The sequence below is a fragment of the Ammodytes marinus genome (assembly GCF_949987685.1).
Source record: "Ammodytes marinus genome assembly, chromosome: 1".
NCBI classification, from domain to species: domain Eukaryota; kingdom Metazoa; phylum Chordata; class Actinopteri; order Uranoscopiformes; family Ammodytidae; genus Ammodytes; species Ammodytes marinus.
This window is the reverse complement of record NC_137230.1, coordinates 38,842,630-38,869,803: the sequence shown is the minus strand read 5'-3', so window position 1 is coordinate 38,869,803 and position 27,174 is coordinate 38,842,630. Positions and strand designations below refer to the sequence as shown.

Genomic DNA, 27,174 nt, shown 5'->3' with positions numbered 1-27,174 from the left:
GTGGTGAAGAAAAACTTGTGACGCTACTTTTTTTTTCTTTACAATATGTATTTTAAATGAACTAGAGAGTAGTCATTCAATAGGAACACTAACGCCTAGTATTATATTTCTCTTAATCCCTATAGTGCTGTTATTGGAGTTACAGTGGCCTATGTTAGTCTGGCTGTTTCCTTCCGGTGCACTCAGCCCCACTGGTACATAGGCAACAGCACAGTGGCCTTTGTGTTGAACATGTTGTTTGGTGTCTCCACTTACTCAAAACAAACCAGTATTTTAATATCAACCATATTATATTATCAGCTAAATGGCATATTATCTATAAATGTAAATACTCAAACCACTATCTATTGTGTTTGAAAATGAAACCAAACAATATATTAATAATATTCTATATTCCAGAAATAGGAAAGCTATTAAAACACATCATCTATGTGCTCTGTATAATATTTTTATTTAATGCAATGCTGCATTTTGAATTTGTGTATTTGAATGTTTGTATCTCTGCACTTACTGTAGGCAACCCCCTGGCGGCTGTTATATTGCCAATTGTCAATAAAATGTAAAAAAAAAATATATATATTATTTTGCCCCATGAATTCTGCCTAGCAACAAGTTCCCGCGCAAACGTGTGACGTGACCGGGAGAAAAATAAAAACAATCCGAGCTGCAGTTGATCTCCGTTGCTGCGCCAGCTAGCTAGCTAAACTTTTACTTCAGATGTGAAGTTTTAGCCTACGTCTGTCTGTATGTCTGTCTGTCTGTCTGTCTGTCTGTCTGTCTGACTACCTGTCTGTCGTGCCTAGCTTACTATATGAATCACGTCCGAGCGGTGAGGATTTACCAAAGTCATTGGACAGTTTTCCCAGAGGAAGGACCGCCGTGCTGCCTTTCCTTTCAAGTGAGTCTTCAGCTTTGGTGAGTGAAATATATGTTTTAGCCTATTAGCCTATTGTGTGGTGCCTGTCTGTGCTTTGGCTTTATTGTTCTGCTGGATGGATTGATATTGGATATGGAGAGGAGTGTCAGTGTTTCCCTGTGGAAGTAAAATGTTGTTGTAGAAGGTTTTAGATGAGACGGTGACGTTATGAAGCGACAGCTAAGAGACATCGGGCCGATAGGATTGTGAGTTAAGCTGAGAACACACCGGGCGCGTTGGCGCTTTGGGCCAAAGCGACCAACGCGCCCGATCTGGCGCTTGGTCATTTTGTGTCAAAAAGTGGTTCAATGCGTCCAACGCTTCGCAGCTAGTCTCCCCCCCATATATTCCCCTAATCAACCATGGCTGCGATCAGAACCGACCCGACACAACAGCGATCATGTCCGCACAAAAACAACAACAACACGGCCAACAATTGTGCCAAAAGACAAATAAACAGCAACTGAACGGAACAAATAGCCTTAAAACAGATTCACGCCACTCGGAAATGAACACAAACAGCAAGGCAGCACCATGCCAAACACATTTACAGCAGCATTGTGTGCAGGGCAGTAGAAAATAAAGGCAACTAGCCTACATTACCCTACCTGGCTGTGACAGGGGACCGTGGCTGGCGTAGATATAAACACCGGTGCTTCGCTGTACTCGTTGTGAAAGTTCCCCGGCCTAAGCCGTTATGTTTGGCTTCATTATATGGAGGTGGTGGCCGCACACAACCGGGTGAGTTAACTAATGCTATCCGACCGGCGCTAACTTGGTTTATCGGCTAAAGCACAGCCGCACATATTCACTGAATTAACCAGGAAGTCCATTCTCCTGGCTCACTTTCCCCACTTTCCCCACGTCTTGTAACCCCGAGCGGCTTCATACAGCACCAGGCAGCCAGCCGTAAATACATTCCCTCCTCGGTGTTTGCCTCTGTGTTGTCCTCCGCCTCCGGTCCTCGTGTCTGTGACGTCGGGTCAAGCTCACCGCTGATTGGCCAACGCGGCTAAACGTCACGCGCTGGAGGAGGAACGAGGCTGCAGTGAGGAAGAGGCGATTCATTACCGGAGGAAAGTTCAGTCAGTAGGTAAGTCTCTCTCTGACACAACGGGACAAACTCATGACGCCGTGCTAGCTAACAGCTGATATAGGCTAACCTTAGCGTGCTCGCTTTAGCTAGCCCTAATGAGCTGAAATTAGTGTTAAAGTGTGAGCATAGAATCCGGTGAAATGACGTCGTCTCCCTGAACTTGACCGTTACTGTAGCAACAGCTGGATTTGAGCCGCAAAGAGAAAATAAATGTTTATGTTAAACTTCATCACAGCTGTGATACAACAAACTACATTTAAAAAGATCCCTTTCTTTAGTTGCTGTTAGTTACCTGCTCTTTCTAAGGTAACTAGCTGTAGTTAGCTGTAAGCTATGTTAGCTATCAGCTACCTACTAACCATGATAACTATTCACATGGAAGTATTTCAGTAGTACTGTAAGGACCTGATTGGTGGAACTCTAAACGGCTGCCGTTTATACTATATAGACTGTGTGGCTCGGTCAAAGCCACTGCGTATAGATAGCCCGTTACAGAGCCTAGGCTGTGTATAGACACCAGAGTTTTTTCAGTGTGCACAGGCTATGGACAGGTAGCGGATGTGATGAGATATTTGCTGCTTTAGAGAAAAAGTGTTCTGGATTGACTGTTATGCCTTTAATACGGTAACAAACAACGACACTTCTCTGCCTGAAAGTTCGCCATCTCGGCTTCGTAGCAGAATGTGTGAACTTCAGAAATGGCCGACAATCTGGTGAACACCGGCGCTGTGTACAAATGTAAGTAAAGTTGTTGTTACAACATATAAACTGTCTATTGTCATTACATTTGTGTGACCAACTGAGAAAGTTTGTAGCAAGTGCCTCTTCTTGCACACACACACACACACACACACACACACACACACACACACAGAGATAAACACATGCCCTGCGTTCCAAATCGCATACTCTTTCTGAATGTTCTCCTACATACTATATCAGACCATAAAAATAATCCAGTTATATTGCAGTAGGCATACACCTTTGACATACCTTTACTTATGTATTTCATCCTAACATGGCTCCTTGATCTTGCCTCTTGTTTTTATATCTGTCTCATCCCCCATTTGTTTTCATACGGAGGCTCCGTTGATATGACGTCACGTCCAGTGAGCACTGGATTGTGGGTCAGAATAGCCCAAATAGCATGCTATTTAAATCTCGGACAGATCTAGTAGACATCCGGGCATTTCTAACCATCCTAAATCTTTTTTCTACTGTACTAAATAGCAGAAAGTATGGGGATTGGAACACAGCCATGTTTTCCAGTAGCCCAAATGCAGAGGGGAGGAGCCATCAGGTACAGGTACATGAGAACAGGGAGCAAACCCTGAAAGTGAAAGTGTTCTGTCAGTTCCATTTTGAGTCGACAGAGCAGACGGAGGGAAACAGGCTGAGGCAGGGTGAGTGTTGATACAGATTTCTCCCTGTAAACTGTAGAATAAATGTATAAATGAACTCAACACTGATACATCCGTGTACACATTAAACCTGATCCAAGAAAACAAGCACAGAAAGTTAAAGGAATACTTCACCCATACGGAACCGTTCTATCATTAATATAAAGAATGAGGTTTGTCTTCCCTCAGTCTTCCCTCAGTCTTCCCTTGGCCCAGCTGTCCTGTTAATCCTAACCCTATATTTTTACAAGTGTGATGTCATACTAGTAAAATGTAGGGTTCGACAGTGAGACCATAAAACACTCTTTCTGCCTTTTCTCAGGCTAGGATGAACCGATTTCTAAAATGTTTGCACATTTGTACTACATAGGATCTCAGAGTTCAATACACCTTCATATTCCCACCGGTGAAGTAGTTATTTAAGAAAATCAACCATGAGGAGTGCTTGATGCTTTTGTTATACTGTGTGTGGGTATGTAGGTGTGGTGCGTAGGACTTGCATTCAAACCTGTTTCTCTTCATTCTTGTACTCTGAGGTCACAGTCAGTGTTCATGTTTCACCTCTCAGACTGACTGAAGTCCAGAAGACGAGTGTTAATATGGAGGAAGAGGAGGACAGAGCAGAGTCTGGAGTCTCCAGCTGTCTGTCTATGAAGAGTGACTGGTCCAAAGATGAACCTCCAGACTTCAGTAATAAACCTGGACCCTCAGACACACAGTAAGTGACTGTTTTTACTGTTAACTGACCTGATGGAAGCTGATGCATTGAGGTTTAAGAGGCTTTGACATCGGATTAATATTCATGTTGCAGAACTATTAATGCATGCTGTTTCAAACTAAAATGGATCTTATTTAATTTCTGTATTGAAACACATGAACTGTTTCATGAATATACATATTTATTGTTTGACTTTTCCTGAAATCAGCTGTTCGGAAATATGGTGAATAGCATTGAATCTCGAAAGGTGCAATTTCTAAATATTGTCAAATTTGTATTAAATGTAGAGTCAGTGATTCTGGAGAACGCTTGTTTTGTCAAAATCAGTGAATATCTCCTTACGATCCACTACCTGTCCGTACTGTGAGTGCGCTGAATACAAATCTAGTGTCAATACACCGCCTGGGCTCTGTAAACAGGCATGTAAACAAAGGCGGCCCACCATAGTTTGCATCATGCCAGTTTATGTAGCCTGTTTTTTAATGTAGAGAGAGCCGTGTCCCTGGAAGTGACACACGTTTATTTTGCTAGAAAAACCGACAGAGCACAAATCTTTCCCCAGCCAAAGTGGTCTCAATAATTTACTGCGGTAATCGCTTGGACTAAATTGGCGAGTGTTAGCCTATATTTTAGCCCTGCACGACACTCTCCGCTGATCACAGTGATGGTGCCGTGGAGACACCGTGCATGTTGTCTTCTAACTTTATAACTCGCTTATTGTGGGTATTTTGACAGCAAATGTTATAGACTATGCATACGTGAAGTGGAGCCGTGACGTCAGCGTTACCAGGGAAAATGGTTTCGGTGTTTACAAGAAACCAAAACTGTTGTGTTTTCCAGAAAATCCTCCCTGGGAGGTGATCTCAAAAACCTGCGGTTTCATGCGTGCGTTTGCTGTTTTCATGTAAATGATATAGTGCATCCGCGGGAATTATTTCGCGTATGCACCGTTTCGTGTTGTTGTGTAAAGTGCCCCTCAGTCATGCTTCATCAAACCTGTTTCTCTTCATTCTTGTACTCTGAGGTCACAGTCAGTGTTCATGTTTCACCTCTCAGACTGACTGAAGTCCAGAAGACGAGTGTTAACATGGAGGAAGAGGAGGACAGAGCAGAGTCTGGAGTCTCCAGCTGTCTGTCTATGAAGAGTGACTGGTCCAAAGATGAACCTCCAGACTTCAGTAATGAACCTGGACCCTCAGACACACAGTAAGTGACTGTTTTTACTGTTAACTGACCTGATGGAAGCTGATGCATTGAGGTTTAAGAGGCTTTGACATCGGATTAATATTCATGTTGCAGAACTATTAATGCATGCTGTTTCAAACTAAAATGGATCTTATTTAATTTCTGTATTGAAACACATGAACTGTTTCATGAATATACATATTTATTGTTTGACTTTTCCTGAAATCAGCTGTTCGGAAATATGGTGAATAGCATTGAATCTCGAAAGGTGCAATTTCTAAATATTGTCAAATTTGTATTAAATGTGGAGTCAGTGATTCTGGAGAACGCTTGTTTTGTCAAAATCAGTGAATATCTCCTCACGATCCACTACCTGTCCGCAGGGCCGACGGACTGCGGGGGAAAGTGCGACAGTCACGGGGGGCCCAAGGCAGAGGGGGGCCCATCAGATTTTTTTATTTATTTTTTTTAGCTGAATGTGGGGCCCCGATCTTCGAAGGCCCTGAACAATGCCATTCCAAAAAAAGAAATAATTGACTGGCTCATGATAGGCCCCTGACCCTGGCAAGGAGATCAGGGGCCTGCACATGACTAAGGCATGTGTGCGGGAGAGTAAGCAGGAGCAAGCAATTGTAATTCTTCTTCACGGCAACACTTTCCTTGCAAATGAAACAGACACATTTCCCCTCAGAGCCGGCCCAATTCTCCAAACAGAATTTGATTAGGGAGCCCTCTCCAATGTTAGCGCTGCCCAAATCATTGACTATTGTTAGATGCCTTCAGACACCCAGTGTTTTCTGCTATTGCCTCCAATGTCCAGCTGGGGGAAAATAGTAGGCTGCTGAGTTCACGACCTTGCTAGGGGGTTCCGGGGGTATGCCCCCCCGGGAGATTTATTTTTACTTTTTAAAGTGAAATGCATGAATCTGGTAGCCTGGCATTCCCAGACCTGCCACTAGGCGCTGGCAAATTAAATTTGCTGCGCGTGTTGGTCTGGAGACGCTCCGTTGAAGCTTATCAAGACTACCAGAAATCTGGTATAACGTTTCAATTGGTTCTATCTAATATGGGCGCGCCAGAGCCCTTTATATGGTGCTCTGGGGAGGACGTAACCGGATGACGACAGTGACGTGCATGCGACGTCGAAGCTGTGATAGTAAACATCAAAGATGGCTGCGGATATGTTGTGTGAGTTTGAGACTGCTTTGGCCTCGACCCTTAACGAATTGGAAGACGGGACTCATAGCTTTCACTAGCAAGTAAGTGGAATGTTCTGTTTTGCCGACCGACAACGGCAAACGTTTAATTGAACAGTTTAACAGCTGTTCGCTAAACGAACGGGGCTTACGTCACTTGTGCATCGCTCTGATTGGTTGTAGTGCTATCCAACTGCGTGCAGTGGCATTTGAAATGCACGAGTAGGAGCCGCCCCTAGAGTTGGAAATTACTATTGATCGTGGCCAGACCCTCTATCGTTCAAGATATCAGGGTCAGGATTTCCAGGCTATGAATCTGGTGCACTTTGAGAGTAAAATCAAGAGGCTTAATCTGAAGAATTTTGTGTGAAAAAATAATTTGGAGACACTGTGTCAGATCAATTAGAAGCTATTGAAGAAGGATACATAGATTTTCCATAATAATATTAATTTAAAATAAAATATTATGCAGGGTCCTCTGGGATAGGCTTGGTGCTCTTTTTCTTTTATGAGACATATTTCTCTGTAATATAATGAATGCATTTAACTAAAAGGGCCATATTACATTATATTTTTTAAATGTGCCGCGGGCCAATCAATCAGTTTTGACACCCCTGCACAAGTGGGTTAACTATAAAAATAAAAATAAAAAATTTATTAAATCGGCCGCGGGCCAATAAAAAGCCGGCCGTAGTTTGGACACCCCTGATTTAGTGTGTCTGTGTGTCATAGTATTGCACCAAAACAGTAGAAGTTTTCTTTAATTGTGTTTTGTACTGTCTGTAAAATTTTACCTGCACATAGCAAACAAAATTGCACAACTGTAAGGTCAGTGTCTGTTGTATTTTTGTATTCAAATAAACAGTTGTTTATTTCTATAGTGCGCATTGGCAACTTTGAGCAAAATACCCCCAAAATGTTCGCCTTGACCACCTTGACTAAGACATATTATGGGGGAAACACCGGTAAAAGTAATTATTTGGTCATTCCTCAAATAAATATATTTTGGAGTTGTCTGGCTCAGAGAGCCATGTGTATTGTAAGACCGCCTTTCAGGGGGCCCATCAGGACTTTTTGTATAGGGGCCCAGAATTTGGTGCTACGCCCCTGTCTGTCCGTACTGTGAGTGCGCTGAATACAAATCTAGTGTCACCGCCTGGGCTCTGTAAACAGGCATGTAAACAAAGGCGGCCCACCATAGTTTGCATCATGCCAGTTTACAGAGCCTAGGCTGTGTAATAACATTGGATTCATTTTGTTCAGCGCACACAGTACATACGGTTAGCGGATCATGAGGAGATATTCACTGATTTTGACAAAGTGATTTTGACAACAAGCCCTTTTCAGAATTATTGCCTACACCTTAATTAACAAACTACTTGCAAATAACTATGTAAACTTCAAAATAGAAGGAAGAATGTTTTACTTTTTTTTATTTTACTGAAAGCTAAATTCAAACAGAGAAGTAACAACACTTTTTCTGTTCTATCTGTGGACACATCTGGATATTTTTAACAGCAACAAACCATTTATTAATAAAGAAATGTCTCCACAGAGAGAGGACTCCTCAGTGTGAACAGAGACCTGGACTGCAGACAGCCAGTCAGAGCAGCACTGCACAAGGTAAGACTGACAATCTGTCAGCTGATGTCTCATGTCTGAAAACACTTCCTGTTGTTTCAATGAGGTGACTTTTGTTGCTTCATGCACCATGGGCATTGAAGCTCTTTATTAATTTGAATACAGTTTACCTGTGACTAGTTATTAATGTCACGTTGGTTTTGCAAATGTATCCGCTCTGTTACACTTTTCCTGTGTTCTCCTTTTGGAAACAATCTGAACCCTAATAAAACACTTCTATTGACTTTGTATTGGTCTCATGATAGTGCCTCCTGTCTTTGCATTAACCAATCAGAAAGCTGTCTGCTTTACATAGATGCCCACATTAACATCCTGCTCAAGTATTTAAAATGTATCTCCAGATTTAGAAGCTTAGTTTTTTTGCAACAAAACTTGCCTTTTTCATCATTAAAGGGGAATTTAGGACATAGGGCCTCAGAAGATATCGGCTAATGTGAGAATATTTTATTAACAATGGACAAAGCAAGGCCATCAACTGGCAGAGCGTGAAGGAGAGAGGTTTCTATCTAAATCTCTTCGGTTTGTAGTTCACCTTCACTGTTGTTTCACATATCTTATTTTCTGTTTACTGATCAGAGCTTTGTCATCTTACTGCTGATCTAAACTCAACATTTCCTGCTGCTGCTTCAAATTAAAGTTTTCCACCTGTAAGCCAGCAGGAGGCTTTTATTGGGCTCAAGGAAATACAGAGTATTTGTTACACAAATTCACAGTTATTTGTTAGCAGTGCTATTCTTGCCTCCACAACAAGACCTGGGGCCTCATTTATAAAGCTTTGCGTGGGATTCACGTGGAAGCTAGCGTACGGAAGAAATGTAGGATGTACGTGCAAACAAAAATATTACGATTTATAAAACAGTGCGCACTCACGTCCTACGCCTGTTTCCCTTTTATAAATCACAATCAACTCTAAATGTGGCGCAGCCTTTGCGGGCTTCACGTAACGCCCATATTTACCCATACATAGTCATTGACACGCCCAAATTAATATCATTTACTGAGTGCATGAAGGCGGTAGTGGCAATCGCCGACTAAAAGGGAAATGGAAAAATAGACTCCACACGGTGTGGATCACTGCGGTCACGCCGAAGTACCCGTTGGAGAAGTGGCGACCAGGGAAAATTTTGTTTGGTGGCACAGTGTGAGAGTAAAGGCGTCAGAGTGCAGCCTGCTGCGATCTCTGTGAACGCTGTGGTCGAAATAAAAAGAAGATATCCGACATAAAAGTGGACGCAAAAAAGTGCATATCCTCACACAGCAGTGTTTGTGCCACGAGCGGGGGACACTGAGACCCCCCATGAGATACAGATTCGGAGAATTCATCCCGGGGCAGTGACGGGCGGCGGAGGGTTAATAATAATAAACTTCACAGTCCCTTTCAAAACACAGTTACGACATGCTTAAACACAAAGAAAAACACATGGATAAAACGGACTAAAAACCGCGAAAAATTAGCACAGTATATGTGATGTAGGCTACAATAGGCTTATGATTAGTGTATGAAACTGTGCACTCCTGTCTGCCTGACTGAGGCATCGAGAACAGCGTCAGTGTAAAAGTAATAGGTTGTATTCCACCTCAATATTATCAGAATTAATCCAATAACATGCAGAGCTTATTCAAACGTTTTTTTTTGTTTGTAGGCTATTTAAGATCCTAATTCATTTTGTTTTTGTTGGTATCACTCCATGGAAAAATCTGTGGAGGCATTTTTTTTTATTAGTTGTAAGAATGGCTTCATCCGTTTTGCAAAGGAACTCCCTATATGATAGACCTACATGGCTTATAATAGGCCTATATCTGGATTCATTTTACACAAACACACTTTCTCGCACTTCATACATGTGCCGACGGAGTCGCCGTTTCTCCTTTCTCCACTTTCTGTGCGTACGCATGGGTCAGAGTTTGCGTGGAGGACCGCACATCTTCCCGTCAAGTTTGCTTTTTATAAATCCCAATGTTTGCGTAAAAATTGGCGTGCGCCCTCTTCTGGCCGTACGCCACGTTTATAAATGAGGCCCCTGAACATATTGTATAATATCTGATTGGTGGATAAGTTTTAAAGGAACTCCCACAGTGAGCTGTAAGGGTGTCAATCAAACACATACACTGTCAGTCTGAGATAAGGAAGTTTTCTGTTGTTTATTTGAAAACCTTCTTCCTTTTGGTATTATAAAACAACTACGTTTTTAAACCCCATTGACGTTATTGTTGAATTCAGGAGCGAGTAAATACTTGTGATCTTTGTTAGACTTTATTCCTTTTATTCTTTTCATGTTCTGATTTCTTCATTTTGTCAATGAACATAATCACCACCCTGTCACATTTCCTTTCCTTTGTCTCTTTCTTAGTGAGTGGTGGTCTGCAGGAGGTTCTAGATGAACATAAGATCAGTCTGAAGAGGAGATGTGAACGTGTGACTGAAGGAACTGATAAAGCAGGAAGTGGAACTCTCCTCAACAGGATCTACACTGAGCTCTACATCACAGAGGGACAGAGTGAAGAGGTTAATACCCAACATGAGGTGAGGCAGCTTGAGACCGCTTCCAAGATGGAGACCCTCCATGACACTCCAATCAAGTGCCACGACATCTTTAAAGCCTTACCAGACCAACAGGGACCCATCAGAGTTGTCCTGACGAACGGCGTCGCTGGCGTTGGAAAAACCTTCTCAGTGCAGAAGTTCACTCTGGACTGGGCAGAGGGCTCAGAAAACCAAGATGTCAGTCTGCTGATTCTGCTTTCGTTCAGGGAGCTGCACTTGATCAGAGATGAGCAGTACAGTCTTCTCAATCTGCTCCAGGTTTTCCATCCAACATTACAGAAGGTCACAGCAGAGAAACTCGCTGTCTGTAAAGTTTTGTTCATCTTTGACGGCCTGGATGAAAACAGACTTTCTCTGGATTTCCACAACAATGAGGTTGTGTCTGATGTCACACAGAAGTCATCAGTCAACGTGCTGCTGACAAACCTCATCCAGGGGAATCTGCTTCCCTCAGCTCTCATCTGGATAACTTCCCGACCTGCAGCAGCCAATCAGATCCCTCCTACATGTGTTGACAGGGTGACAGAAGTACGAGGCTTCACTGACCCACAGAAGGAGGAGTACTTCAAGAGGAAAGTCAGTGATGAAGAGCGGTCCAGCAGCATCATCTCACACATCAAGACATCCAGGAGCCTCCACATCATGTGTCTAATCCCAGTCTTCTGCTGGATCACTGCTACAGTTCTGGAGCACATGTTGACTACAGACCAGAGAGGAGAGCTGCCCAAGACCCTGACTGGCATGTACTCACACTTCATGCTGGTTCAGACAAAGAGGAAGAAGCAGAAGTATGAAGAGGGACATGAGACGAGTCCACAGGAGCTGACGGAGGCCGACAGGGAAGTTCTTCTGAAGCTGGGGAGACTGGCGTTTGAACAACTGCAGAAAGGAAACGTCTTGTTCTACCAAGAAGACCTGGAGCAGTGTGGTCTGGATGTCACAGAGGCATCGGTGTACTCTGGGGTTTGTACTGAGATCTTCAAAGAAGAGAGTGTGATCTTCCAGAAAACAGTCTACAGCTTTGTTCATCTGAGCATTCAGGAGTATCTGGCTGCGATCTACATGTACCACTGTCACACCAACAACAACACAGAGGTACTGAGGCGTTTCCTGGGGAAAAAATATATAAATTCATCCCTGGATGTCTTCCTGAGGTCTGTCATGGAGAAATCCCTTAAAAGTAAAAACGGCCACCTGGACCTGTTTGTCCGCTTCCTTCATGGCCTCTCACTGGAGTCCAACCAGAGGCTCTTAGGAGGCCTGCTGGGTCAAACAGACAAGAGGCCTAAAATCATCCAGAGACTCTTAAGAGGCCTGCTGGGTCCAACAGACAACAGTCCAAAAACCATCCAGAGAGCCATCAACAACCTGAAGGAGATGAACAGTGATAATATCTCTCCTGACAGAAGCATCAACATCTTCCACTGTCTGACGGAGATGAACAACCTCTCAGTTCATCAGGACATCCAAGAGTTCCTGAAGTCAGAGAACAGATCAGAGAAGGAACTCTCTGAGATCCACTGCTCTGCTCTGGCCTACATGCTGCAGATGTCAGAGGAGGTTCTGGATGAGTTGAACCTAGACAAGTACAACACATCACCAGAGGGACGATTGAGACTGATTCCAGCTGTGAGGAACTGCAGAAAGGCTATGTAAGTCCAGATTTGTTTCATATTAATCAGTTATACAAGTATACACATTGTAAAAGCTTTTTTATTTTATTCTTAAAATAGTGTTTGACTTATTTATTACAGAAATTGTCAGTTGAATTTAGTCAGATGTTCTTGAGCTGTTTCAGATGCTGAGTTCAGAATATGTTCACTTCTTGTGCTTATAGCTGTTAATGAACAGTTATTCTATTCATGTGTAATAATTGTAATATTTCACAGTTTTTCTTCTGTTAATCTTCCTTTTTAGGTCCAATAAGAACTCCAGTTTCAAAGAATTAGAAATGTCTGTCATTTATTTCATGGTTCAGGCTTTATAGGGTTAAGAGATCTTCTCCACTGCAAAGGTCAATGTTCAGTTTTAATGCTGATCCACTGATAACATCTCTGATGACATTATGTTGAAAATAATGAAACCTTATTGGTTTGTTATCTGGGTGGTGGGGGAATGTTTTTTGTACAAACGTCATGCAGTCATCTGTAATTTAAATCAGGTTATTTAATAATTATGATGAACAGTAATTGAATTATCTACAGGTCTAATATTGTGATTTGTTTAATTTTGCCGTTTGGCAGCGGTCACTACATTTTCTCACTTATTGACGTGAACCTGACAGCAGCAGGGAGCGATCAAAGATCATCTCTCCCAATTGTGATTGTTGACTGAGTTGTGAAGATGTTTTCTAATCAAGATGGCCTCATGCTAACTTAGTGGAGACAGACATGGACCAGATCACACTGACACTGTGGACATTAGAGCAGCAGTTTAACTACATGTTCTCTCCCTTCATCTACAAGATTAAAGTAAAAGAAAGATTAAATGTCTGAAGGTGAGAGAGAGAGTGATGAGAATTATTGTTTCATGTTGAACAGAGATAAGATGAGCTGAACCTCTGATGTGAAGAGCGAATGTTCATCAGTACATATTTTATTTATATTATATTGGTTAGTTTATATTTATTAGTTATTTTATTAGTTCACTTATAATGTTAAAATAATGCAAACACAAAATAAAATAAAATCTACAAGCAATAATAAAATTAAATAAAGTTGATTCTCTGCAACATATGCAACAAATAAATAACTCAAATAAATAACTAAAATAATATAATTCATGTTCTAAACTTAGAAGTCTAAGACTTTTCTGTTCTTACCCCCTCTTGTTTTTTAAAAAAAATCACAGAAAATGAATATTTCATCTACACTGAACCTTTTGAAGAACAAATGTTTCTTAAATCAGGAAATGTCAAATGTTGTGTCATCAGTTTTGTTTCATAATAACATGTTGTAATAATTGTGTCATTACAGACTTTCTTTCTGTTATCTCTCAGAGACTCACTGTGAAGTTGTGGCCTCGGCTCTGAAGTCCAACCCCTCCCATCTGATAGAGCTGGACATGAGTCACAACATCCTGGGGGATTCAGGATTGAAACTTCTCTGGGCCGGACTGGAGAGTCCAAACTGCCGACTGGAGATACTGAGGTCAGTTCACTGACTGGAGCTTATGGAGTGTTTTGTTTTTATTCAGTTAATAATAATAATAATAATAATAATAATAATAATAATAATAATAATAATAATTTATATAGCACCTTTAAAAACAGTGGTTTACAAAGGACGTTTACATACAATATAGGAGCAAGTGCAAATCAAATAAATACATACCAATCAAAAACACAGTTGACTGATGAGAGAGATCCAGTTTTGTTCTTTCTAAAATTGACTTCCAGAGCTGATCTTAAAGGTTGACTTTGCAACATTTTTATTAAAGATAAATTATACAGTCACACTAAAACATTCCCTCTCAATTATCACTTCTCTCAGTAAAATGTGTGTTGGTGTGTTTATCTGCAGGGAGGAGCAGGAAGGAGCTTAATCCTGAATCTTCCGTTTACAAAACATGTCAAATCCAGCCAGAGAGAGGAGGACTGTGCAGATAAACACACCACCACACATTCTAGTGGGCAGAAGTGATCATTCAGAGGGATCATGTTTGTGTGACTATCATTTATTTTGTCATTAAAACATTGCATAGTGTGCCTTTAAACTAATATGAGTCTTCAGCAGTCTGACTTAAACACAACAAGGTTTCAGTGTTTGTCAGTGTTTCCTTGTTGAGCTGCAGTGGAGGAATAGAAACTCAGAGGGAATTTGGTGTTTAATATTCTGTAACTTCGGTAAACACCTATTTTATTCGTCTAACTCAGAAGCTTCATATTAGTTTGAGCTGAACTTTGTAGCGACCCACTAGAATGACATCATCACATCACCGCCCACTTTCCCCTCAGTTACACACATCATTCAATAATACAATCACTGCAAAACTGCCAAGTCCAACTTGGTGCTAATGCTATTAGCATGTTTTTAATCTGTGTTGACATGAAGAGGTGAATGCATGTTGTGGTGACATGATGTGTGTAGAAGGCTGATACTATGATGATCAGTCACTACTCATTTCAGAGAAAAGCTCATTGATTAGGACAAAGTCATGAGCTACACACTTAAGAACTGAACATGCTTGGATAATGATTAATACTTTACTCACTCACACACACACACACACACACACACACACACACACACACACACACACACATACTCACACATACACACACACACCCATTGCCTCTAAACTTACATCATTTATTCTTTATTCAGATTGTGGGGCTGCAGTTTGACAGAGATCAGCTGTGCTTCTCTGGCATCAAATCTGAAGTCCAACAACCCCTCCCATCTCAGAGAGCTGGATCTGAGTCACAACGAGCTGCAGGATTCAGGGGTGAAGCTGCTGTGTGGTTTTCTGGAGAGTCCACACTGTAGACTGGAGACTCTGGGGTCAGTTCACTGACTCAATCGTAGACAATTGTAGATCTTAAATATTTAATTAAATTGTTCAAATAAAAAAAGTGTTCCCTTTCCGCAAGGTTAAATTGACTTATTTTACTCTTAGTTTTTATTTAAAACATTTTGCAAGGTTAGATTTAAATTAGATTATTTTACTGATATTTTATTTCTCTTTCTGGTTAAATTAATTCTTATTCTTTTGAACTTATATTTTATTTATATTTTTAAGGTTTAATTTAGAATGTATTTTTTAAATTAGTGTCTGTAATTCTTTAAGTTTTTGAACAGTTTTAACTTGACAGGGGTAGGGGTGTGTGTGTGTGTGTGTGTGTGTGTGTGTGTGTGGGGTCGGGGGTTGTTAACAGTTTTTTGTTATTGTTTGCTGCTACTGGATGTCAGAAGTTCCTTCACGATCAGTAAAGTATCTTTCTATATAACAATTAAACCTAATATACAACATATTAACTTACATCCACAAAGTTATACATTGTCTTTGTTCATATTTTAATTTCTCTGGTACAAAGTTTATTCTGTCGTTACAAAAGAAAGTTAATGTTGGTTAATAATTTTTGGTAAATTGTCACATATTTTAAAACTGAGACACAAACACACACACACACACACACTATATATATATATCTCTGTTTCTAAACTTACATCATTTATTCTTTATTCAGATTGGGGGACTGCAGTTTGACAGAGATCAGCTGTGCTTCTCTGGCCTCAACTCTGAAGTGCAACCCCTCCCATCTCAGAGAGCTGAATCTGGAGGGAAACGAGCTGCAGGATTCAGGAGTGAAGCTGCTGTGTGGTTTTCTGAAGAGTCCACACTGTAGACTGGAGACTCTGAGGTCAGTTCACTAGATCTTAAATATTAAATTAAATTGTTTCAATAAAAAAGAGTGTTCCCTTTCTCTTATTTTACTCTTAGTTTTTATTTAGAACATTTTTCAAGGTTAGATATAAATTCAATTATTTTACTGATATTTTATTTCTCTTTCTGGTTAAATAAATTTTTATTCTTTTCTGAACTTGGTTTTGATTTATATTTGTTGCAAGATTTAATTTAAATTGTATTTTTTAAATTAGTGTCTGTAATTCTTTAAGTTTTTGAACAGTTTTAATGTGACAGGGGTAGGGGTCTGTGTGTGTGTTTTTTTAATTTTTTTTTTTTTTATTATGTATGTAGCAAATAATGTTAAATTATTTACATTGATCCTTCAGACCACACACATACACACACACACACACACATGCGCGCACTGCCTCTAAACTTAAATCATTTATTCTTTATTCAGATTGGAGGACTGCAGTTTGTCAGAGACCAGCTGTGCTTCTCTGGCATCAAATCTGAAGTCCAACCCCTCCCATCTCAGAGAGCTGCATCTGAGCTTCAACAAGCTGCTGCAGGATTCAGGAGTGAAGCTGCTGTGTGGTTTTCTGGAGAGTCCACACTGTAGACTGGAGACTCTGGGGTCAGTTCACTGACTCAATCGTAGACAATTGTAGATCTTAAATATTAAATTAAATTGTTTAAATAAAAATAGTGTTCCCTTTCTGCAAGATTAAACTTACTTATTTTACTCTTAGTTTTTATTGAAAACATTTTGCAAGGTTAGATTTAAATACAATCATTTTACTGATATTTTATTTCTCTTTCTGGTTAAATTAATTCTTATTCTTTTCTGAACTTAGTTTTTATTTATAGTTTTAAGGTTTAATTCAAATTGTATTTTTTAAATTAGTGTCTGTAATTCTTTAAGTTTTTGAACAGTTTTAACTTGACAGGGGTAGGGGTGTGTGTGTGTGTGTGTGTGGGGGGGGGGGGCGGGGTGGCATTCTCTGTTTTGTGTTATTGCGTGTATTTGCTGCTACTGGGTGTCAGACGTTCCTTTGGGATCAGTAACGTTTCTATCTGACAATTAAACCGAATTTATAAACAAACATAATTTTCATCCACAAAGTTTTACATTTTATTTGTTCATATTTTAATTTCTCTCGTACAAAGTTCAGTCTGCCGTCACAAGATAAAGTAAATGTAAGTTCATAATTTAAGATCATAATTTTTCGGTAAATTGTCACATTCTATACTGATGATCCTCCCAACTAATATTTTAGTTTACAATGAAAACTTTTACTAGTTGAAGGAGAAATATTTATTCTTTCATTAATTTCAGTTTGTTTTAGCAAATAATGTCGGATCATTGACATAGATCCTTCAGACCACACACACACACACACACACACTCACACACACACACACACTCACACACACACACACACACACACACACACACACACACACACACACACACACACACACACTCTGTCTCTAAATTTACATAATTTATTCTTTATTCAGATTGAGGTGCTGCAGTTTGACAGAGATCAGCTGTGCTTCTCTGGCCTCAACTCTGAAGTCCAACCCCTCCCATCTCAGAGAGCTGAATCTGAGTAAAAACAAGCTGCAGGATTCAGGAGTGAAGCTGCTGTGTGGTTTTCTGGAGAGTCCACACTGTAGACTGGAGACTCTGAGGTCAGTTCACTGACTCCGTTACTATTGTATATCTTAAATATTAAATGAACAATTAAACCTTATTTTTTTCAGACATATCTTAAATCCATAAAGTTATATATTTATTTGTGTTCATATTTTAGTTTACATTGAAATGTACTGGTTGAAAGAGAAATATTTCCTTTGTTTCTATTAATTTAAGTTTGTTTTAGCGGCTCGTCCAGCTCATCTGACAGACAGCTGAGTGCTGTCAGATGAGCCAGACAGAGAGCGTCGGAGGAATCCTCCGCCTCAAAACATGTCAACGTGTGAAGAAATGTATTTTATTTTATTTTATTAACCTTTATTTATACAGGTAAAATCTCATTGAGACCCAGGGTCTCATTTACAAGAGAGACCTGTTCAGGTAGGCATCAGCAGCAACTGGGGATGGGCATAATTAATCGATTGCTCGATCATTGCTCGTTAAGAATATTGTCGATCACGTGAAATTGTTATCGATCATATAGCCGTTGTGTTGCGCAGTGTGAGTCCGGCAGCACAGCAATGAGTTTCACTATGTGGCAGCACCAAAGACTGTATGGGCAGCAATTAAACATTCTACCAGCAGGGGGAGATACTTTACTAGTAGTAGGAGACAACAGAACAGGCTCAGGCAGCAGCCTGCAAGCTGCCGTAATGTCAAAACGTAAACAGGAAGAAGAAGAAGTCAAGGGGAAGTTTGGCATCTGACAGGTCCATGGGACAGCTTTAGAACCGAAAATAACTAAGTGCATTAAGCATTGTGAAACCTTGTATAAGTAAAACACTTAAACAAACTGAATTATGTACCACTTGTACATTGAAGCCTACATCCGACCCTGTTTAACGTGTGACGTTAGCGCCGCTAGCATTAGCTGCTAACTTTAGCGTCTATGCTTTCCTACTTCGCCTTCATCAGGGAACTAATTTGCACATATTGTTTATTAGATGAAGTAACGTTAGGTCCTTTAACACTCAGAGAAACGTGCCGTGCCCTTATGCAGTCTTTGCCAGCATCTTAGGAGGTGCATATGTGTTTCAAGGTATCGTAGCATTGGCTCATAGCCTCGGGCTTTAACCAGCACCGCATTTTATTATTACCAGTTGCCTTGTCTTAATAGATTGTTGTTTGCCTAGAAGATCTTGGAATAAAGATGTAATTGAGTAAAAACCTCTTGTATACAGTCTATGGTAAAACGCTGTATTTTGGATGTTCTGTTGGCATTTTTTTAATATGTAAAAAGATAACGATTGCTCGATAATTGCTCGTTAATTTTCCCGATGATCGATCAATGAAATTTCTTAAAATGCCCATCCCTAGCAGCAACACAAAGTTACAGACTAACTAAACATACAGGAGACACAACACAGAACACAAACGGTAAAATAACGCAGTACAAAGGGCAAAGAACAAGTTAAGTACAAGTTAAGTTATGTACAAGTGCAGACCCCCACAGACTGTCTCAACAGCCTTCCTACTAGCAGTCTAAAATCCCCTAAAGAAATAAAACTGGACAGCTTCAGCCTCTGCTGGAGCTTGTTCCAGGTTGCAGGCGCAGCGTAGGAAAATGCCTTCTTGCCCAGTTCAGTACGGACTGACGGGATGGCAAATGAGATGAAGTCCAGGGACCGGAGGCTGTGATCGGACTGTTTCCGTGCCAGATACATTGACAAATAAGAGGGGAGCAGTCCGATAATGGATTTATAGATAAAAAGATACCAGTGAATGGTTCTGCGGATGGAAAGTGAAGACCAGTTTGTGAGAGAGTACAATGTACAGTGATGTGTGAGGGGTTTACAATCAGTTATGAATCTCAAGGCCCCGTGATATGCGGCATCCAGCAGTTGCAGGGAGTGAGCAGAGGCATTCATATATACAACATCCCCATACTCCAGGAGTGGCAAGAAAGTGGCCACAACAATACGTTTTCTTGCATGTCAGTGGCAACTTTTTATCAGTCGTATGGGAATTTACAGTAGAGGGGAAATATTTTCTACTACATTAATACCTAGTTATTTCCTCCAATGTAGGCTAAGAACATGGATGTCTGGTTAACTGAAAGAACAAACGTTTTCTTTAAACTTGCTGCATGATTTCATGTTCATACAGGATCTACCACAGGACGATAACAGCCGAAGAACACCAAAAATGTGAGATTTGAAACAATGTTTCTCATTCATCAAACTATGGAAGTTAAGATCTGATTGTACAATAAACATTATTCAATAAATGTTCCTGGTAAGTTCCATCTGTTTGGAAGATAATCAAACAGTGGTAACACTTTATAGTAAGGGTACATTAATTAACAGATAATGAATGTACCCTTGTATAGTGTTACCCAAACAGTTTGGCTACTTACCACTCCTCCCTTGTTCAAATTTTCATTCTTCTGATTCTTTTACTCGTCAGATGTCGACCTGGATCTGAAGGATCACCTGCCTGAGGAAACCACAAAGGTGAGAAAGGAACAATTGCACAGTGTGACAAATGCCTTTAATTAGGGCGGCAGTGGCAAAGTGTGTAGGGAGGTCGACTCTGTAGTGCAGGGTCGGAGGTTCGATTCCCCGCCTACCAGCCACATGTCGAAGTGTCCCTGGGCAAGACACTGAACCCTAAATTGCTCCCGATGGTTCACAGAGCGCCTTGCATGGCAGCTACTGCCATCGGTGTATGAGTGTGTGTGTGAATGGGTGGATGTGGTAAGAAATGTAAAGCGCTTTGGGGCTGGGAAAATCGGCTAGAAAGCGCTATATAAGTCAAGTCCATTTACCATTTGATTAAAGGAGAAGTGAGTCATCGTTCACGGGCACAGAGACCCACGTCATACTGTCTAAGTGATATAACACTTATATTAACACAAAAATATCACATAATTCTCCTTTTAAGCTTTCAAAGTTGCCAAGAGTCATTAAATGTAGGTAATTTATATTGTAGCTATTAAACACTACGATAAGTTACGATTACTTTTAAAACAACTAACTTTGTGAATTTCTTAATTTCAGGCTCCATTTGACTTCTCACCTGAACAGACAACAGAATCTTCTTACAGGTAATCTTATAAATGATGTGAGATTATTCCATGTTCTGTCATGATTCCTCAAGTTGTTGAGGAGTTTGTTGTCTGTGGTGAGCTAGTCCAGGCTGAAGGTTAAATATTCATCATCATTCATCCTCATTTATAAAACTCTGTCTAGATTCCGGACCTAGAAACATAATAAAAATGTCATGTAAGCAAGTGTCCCTTAAAGAGGACCTATTATACTACTTTTCTGGTCTTAATTTCTTGTTTTACACTGCTATAGAGCAACCTGACGCGAATCACATCACAAAAAACTATGTAGATTTTCGGGAAGCTCTTTCTCTTATTTTGGCGATCCAGCATGCCTGTGCTTCGGCAATCTCCGCTCCCTCCGCCTGTGCTTCGGCCATCTCCGCTCCTCCCCGCCCCCTCCTGCAAACCCCACTCCGTTGTGATTGGTTACCTTCCTTCCGGAACACTTTCAGTGGCGGGAAACGCGAGCATGGACCTATAAGGGCGCGAGGCAGATGCGAGCAAGGAAGTGACAGCATTATTATACATGGAAACATCCGCGTGGTGACGACACCAAGTTACATGCGATGTCACGAAGTTACAAAGCGTCAAGCCGCTTTGAACACGTGACTTCTCGACTGGCTAGAATAGTGTCTAGTGCTCTGCACAGACACCCCAGACGGTCAGCAGGGAATACGTCGAAATGCATGTAAGTCATTATTTGATAATTTAATATGGTTAAGCATGACTATAAATCATCATAAAAACGTTTATAGGTCATAAAAGTCAAAAAGCATCATAGGTCCTCTTTAAAAAAAGGAAAATCAACTCTCCCACAGCACTCCCATTCATTCATTCATTCATTCATTCATTCATTCCCAATATTAGCTTTAAATGGTCAATGCAATAAACATCGGCACCGCACCCCCGAATAGCCGTAATAGAATGATCCTTGTTTCATAACAACGTTTTGCGACTATTCGACTGTGAGATTGGCAATGGGATCAGCTCGACTGTTCACCCCTAGCTTATATTATACGTGATTTTAATCCTTCTGATTTCTACAGGTACATGTGTCCTCGTCCAGGTGTGTTCAAGTGTCGGTTGACTGGACTGGTGTTTGTCATGACTCAGGAGGCGGAGCTTCTGTATAGGACGGTCCAATGGGATGAAAGCCTCCTCCAACACGCTGGCAAGTCCGCTGCAGGGCCGCTGTTTGATATCAAGTGTTCTGAGGATGCTGTCTGTCAGCTCCACTTCCCACACTGTGAACAAATGAAGAGTAAGGACACTGCTGTCTTTATAAGTTACTTTATTAGTCAATTGTTACGTTGAAATTTGTCTTTTCGCATATCCCCTCTCAAGTTACCACACTCATAAAAAAAATGTTTTTGTTGGATTTGGAAAATGTAAAACATAACTAACCAGAATATTAAATGATCCTACAATAAAGTATAAAAAAAAAAAAAAAAAAGTCCCCACACATTGTGTCCTTGCTCAAGGACACAATGGTAGAGATGTTGGGCACCGTAGATGTAATAACACCCAAACACCACTAGTTTTACTACTAACACCCTCCTGTCCGGTGCCGGGGATCCAACCAGAGACCTCATGGATACTGGTCGGCCACCTTTCTTCTAGGCCATCCTACCACCAATGTTTCTTTTGTACATTGTCCCTGTTCAAGAGCACAGATCTAGACAACGCACATGTGGGAGTGGAAAATAACAAAGTGTGGATAAAGGCAAGCTGATCTTTTCTTGGGAATCTTCAGAGTTCATGACAGCAGATCAGTTGTAACCCTCCACTGAAGTGGTCAATGAATAAGGTAGAGAGGAACCTGATTAACAGCTCTTTGCTTCCACAGCGTCGCTCCTCACTGACCAGCTGTCTGTCGCACACTTTGCTGATGATGGAATGAGCCTCATGAAGCCGCTGGAGATCACAGACACTCATGTGGTGGTGAAGGTCCAGCACCTCTCTCTTCTTGGCCTGGTGAGGGATTTCATCATGAGGAGGTATCCAACACGGGGCCTAGTTCTGCTGTTTCTACGACGTCTAGACACAAGCGTTGAGTCACTGGATGTTTTTCTGCTGCCGGAGAACATTGTCCGGGACAAGGTAAAGATATCTTTCATATGCGTCCGCCTAGACTAATACTTAAGTCATTTCTCGTCACAGGCAGGGGTGCAATAAAATACCCAAGATATATGGAAGTAGTATGCATTGATATGGGAAGTCCATGGACTGATATTGAAGTGTTGTACCTTCTACTGCACATTAATCTGATTATCGAACACATTTAAACACATCTCTGTATGCTCAAAGCAAGAGCTGTGTCCGGGTTCTCGGTAGTGTAGTGGATTTTGAATGGTATTCACCAGAGTTGCTGAGCGTGTATATCTAAAGGTTGGGGTCACTGGTAAGAGACGAAAACAGTCTATGTAAGGGTTTGTTATTGGGACTTGTTGTGATGAGACTACATGTCTATTTGCAGTTAATAATACACCTGACACCCCACTCACACTGATATAAGACTGTGAGTAAGCATGTGAGCAAGCCCCCCTTGCTCACAGCCTGCTGCTGCTTTGCTCCATGGAATCCTCTGTAATGTCCTGATGGAAGCTCCTGAAATAAACCTTTCTGAAACACAATGATGAAGTCCAGCCTGTTCGAGTCTTTGTCAGCCATGGGGAACGATTCGGCTACTACAGTAATAAGTCGGACCCGTTTCCGGTGGGAGTTGGCCTCCAGGGCTGCGCTTTATCACCAATCCTGCTTGTGATATTCATGGACAGGACATCAAGGCGTAGTTGTGGTGGGGAGGGGTTGCAGTTTGGTGGGCTGAGGATCTCATCTTTGCTGTTTGCGGATGATGTGGTTCTGATGGCATCATCGGCCTGTGACCTTCAGCTCTCATTGGATCGGTTCGCAGCCGAGTGTGAAGCGGTTGGGATGAGGATCAGCACCTCTAAATCTGAGGCCATGGTGCTCAGCAGGAAACCGATGGATTGTCTACTCCGGGTAGGGAATGAGTCCTTACCCCAAGTGAAGGAGTTCAAGTACCTCGGGGTCTTGTTCGTGAGTGAGGGAACAATGGAACGTGAGATTGGCCGGAGAATCGGAGCAGCAGGGGCGGTTTTGCACTCGCTTTACCGCACTGTTGTGACGAAAAGAGAGCTGAGTCGTAAGGCAAAGCTTTCGATCTACCGGTCGATCTTTGTTCCTACCCTCACCTATGGTCATGAAGGCTGGGTAATGGCCGAAAGAACGAGATCGCGGGTACAAGCGGCCGAAATGGGCTTTCTCAGGAGGGTGGCTGGCGTCTCCCTTAGAGATAGGGTGAGAAGCTCAGTCATTCGTGAGGAACTCGGGGCAGAGCCGCTACTCCTTTGCATTGAAAGGAGCCAGTTGAGGTGGTTCGGGCATCTGGTAAGGATGCCCCCAGGGTGCCTCCCTAGGGAGGTGTTCCAGGAGCGTCCAGCTGGAAGGAGGCCTCGGGGAAGACCCAGGACTAGGTGGAGAGATTATATCTCCACGCTGGCCTGGGAACGCCTCGGGATCCCCCAGTCAGAGCTGGTTGATGTGCCCGGGAAAGAGAAGTTTGGGGTTCCCTGCTCAAGCTGCTGCCCCCGCGATCCGATTTCGGTTAAGCGGTTGAAGATGATGATGATGATTTAAACACTAGACATTAAGATATCCAATCTGGGAAAAGTCTGAATTTAGCCTCACTGTAGTGATTGAGGATGTCAGCAGGAGCGTGCAGTGTCTCCTAGCATTTGGAGCATGGAGAGGAGACGCTAGTGGTTCACTGTGCCAAACAGACTTTAGTCATTATTGTTAATACATTTTGCTCTATAAATAAAATGTACTTTAATCCATAGTTTGAGGGTTAACGCTATAATGAAATGTCCTGTCACTGAAGGTTGTTGAAGACCAAAAAACTTCAGAGAACATCATGACCTCTTCGGAATGTGATCTCAGCAGTAACGTAAGATACAGTGTCCAGTGTGAACCAGAGGCCTCCGTGATACAGCCCGATGTGAGTCAAGTCACTTGTACACTCCACAAAAATTATAACGAGTACCAACACCAGAAAAACTCTTAGAAAAAGGTTTGAAAAGCAATTGTTTTTTGTTTTCAGCATTACACATTTTGCCCCAAGTATCCACAAGATTTCTACCCGACATTTGAAGTTCACCTGACTGCGAACCCACAGAAAGTGACTTTGATGGTCGAGGACCAAGAGAGGAACCAAGTCTGGAGACGTGATGTGTATCTAACAGGTAAAGACTTCCCCCCCCTGCAGTATCACTCCACTTCATCTCAGACTTAAGATCCCAGTGACAGATCAAATGTTTAATCTACAAACTCTTGTAAGATGGAGCCAATGTGAAGGTTGTCATTAACTAGGAGAGTGACATCAAGACTTCCAGCTCATGGGAAAGCACCGGTTCCTAACGCTTTGATACACAAGATATGCAAACCCCGTTCACAGCAGACCCGGGTTAGAATCCAGCCCGGGTCATTCTCTGCATGTCATTCCCCTCTGTCCCTTTTCAACTCTGTTTCTCCAGTCTGTCTAATAAAGTGAAAAATGCTAAAAAATTATCTTGAATTTTTTTTTAAATAAAAATAAAAGTAACTGTTGGATGTCTTTTCCTTGGTTATCTTCCAGATCCAAGAGGGAAACTACAGAGGAATGTCCCTGCACAGGACACGGTCCCCACACAGGAGAATGTCCCCTTACAGGAGACGGTCCCCGCAGAGCAGTGGCTGTCTTCAGTTCGGACACAGTTTGTAAACCGTGTTTCGGAACCGGTTCTGAACCAGCTCTTGGATCACCTACTTCATCGTGAAATCTTAAATGAGGAAGAAATGCAAACAGTCAGACTCAGAACAAAACCCATACATGAAAAAGCGCGAGACATGATCGATACGGTGCGAAGAAAGGGGAACGAAGCCAGCTCAGGTCTGATCGCTGCTCTCCAGGAAGTGGATCCATATCTTTACGGAACGCTTACCAAGCCAACGGGGGCTGGAGTATGATGAACTTGGACTACGGGAGACTGTTGTAAAGTGTGTAGGACGATCGTCCACTGGGTTACAGGGTCGGTGGTTCGATCCCCCGCCACATGTCCAAGTGTCCCTGGGCAAAAAGGGTGGATGTGTACAAAACAATGTAAAGCGCTTTGGTTCTGTGAAAAACCTGGGAAACGAGATATACAAGTAGAGTCCATTTACCTTTTACCGTGGATGGATGTTGATTCTCCCAACTTGAACTACAACAGACATATGCTGTTTAATCAAAGACCTTTTTACAGCCAATCAAAAGAGAGAAAATACCTGTTGCATCATGACATGCAACACAAAGACAACTCAGGAGATTTGAGATATGTGATTATATACCTGCTGTATAATATTTGATACACACATTTTAAATAAGTTTTACTACTAAAGGTGATATGAGGAACTGTTAAATATTTTTTGAAACAGTCTAATTTTTCCTCTGATGATCATAAATTACATGTAACAGCAAACGAGACCATCAGTGCAAAGAATGCTATTTTTATATAGTTTTACCTAATGCCTTTGTCATGGGTATACGCTCACCCAGGAACAACAGCTGTGTTTCTGTAAATTAGGGACTTGGTTTTTTGGAGCAGCAGCATCAGTTTAGCGGGGACACAGCTCATCTTCTTGGGACATTTTGAGTTTGTCGTTGGTGTGAAATAAAGAAAATTCACTCAATAATTCCAAAACTTAAACTTACTTCCTGCAGTTGGAAGAAAAACTCGCATTAGGAAAATAAAAGTTGAAAAGTTATTTTCTGCTTTGACTTTACTTGCCTGCAGCCTTGGAGGGCTTTTATTTTGAAGAGGTACGATGTGATGAAAACCTGGCGACTCGATTTATTTCTCGATTGTGAATCATTTAAAGCCAATCTGCTTTTTATTTCATATTCAACTTAAGCGAACTAATAAAGTCAATATTGTTCTGATTTGTTGCTATTTCTTCTCACACAAAACACTATCAATTAACACACCTGACATTAAAATGCACTTAAAGGTACAGTATGTACTATTGGAACATTTAGTGGTGTAATTGTAGATGTCAACGCTTGTCAAGGCCACCTTAGCTTCCTTCCAGAAGCTAAGGACAAGAAGTTAGTTACTAAAGATGGCATCATCCACCACTGATGGATGATGCCATCATCAATCTTTCCACAATATCAAGTGATGAGGTGAAGATGTTACTCCCCACACTTTTATCTCTTTGCCTCGTGTATTTGACTTATAAACTATAAAATTTGACTTTTAAATATCCAGGTAAGGATTGGAACACACAACCTCTGGGATTCAAACATCCCATTTGAGACACTTGAGCTCCAATGTGAT

At 41.4% G+C, this 27,174-nt stretch overlaps 1 protein-coding gene across 1 annotated transcript; it reads left to right on the top strand.

Moving 5' to 3' along the window:
* Positions 1 to 3,387: 3,387 nt before the first annotated feature.
* LOC307253992 (NACHT, LRR and PYD domains-containing protein 3-like) lies at positions 3,388 to 26,767 on the top strand. Its single transcript, XM_080032215.1, has 18 exons — positions 3,388 to 3,415; positions 3,981 to 4,130; positions 5,187 to 5,336; positions 8,067 to 8,134; positions 10,504 to 12,349; positions 13,673 to 13,846; positions 15,023 to 15,199; positions 15,886 to 16,059; positions 16,507 to 16,683; positions 17,571 to 17,744; positions 19,855 to 19,895; positions 20,155 to 20,201; positions 20,748 to 20,794; positions 21,844 to 22,058; positions 22,644 to 22,897; positions 24,702 to 24,818; positions 24,921 to 25,062; positions 25,455 to 26,767. The coding sequence occupies exons 2-18, from the start codon at positions 4,012 to 4,014 to the stop codon at positions 25,823 to 25,825; spliced, it is 4,293 nt and encodes a 1,430-aa protein (XP_079888341.1). The 5' UTR covers positions 3,388 to 3,415; positions 3,981 to 4,011; the 3' UTR covers positions 25,826 to 26,767.
* The last annotated feature ends 407 nt before the right edge of the window (positions 26,768 to 27,174 follow it).

Bases quoted from the DNA above. Each gene is read 5' to 3' on its own strand.
- LOC307253992 (XM_080032215.1), top strand. From the start codon at position 4,012: ATGGAGGAAGAGGAGGACAGAGCAGAGTCTGGAGTCTCCAGCTGTCTG. The intron at 8,135-10,503 runs GTAAGACTGACA...TCTCTTTCTTAG, and splicing joins TCAGAGCAGCACTGCACAAG to TGAGTGGTGGTCTGCAGGAG. The intron at 22,898-24,701 runs GTAAAGATATCT...CTGTCACTGAAG, and splicing joins AGAACATTGTCCGGGACAAG to GTTGTTGAAGACCAAAAAAC.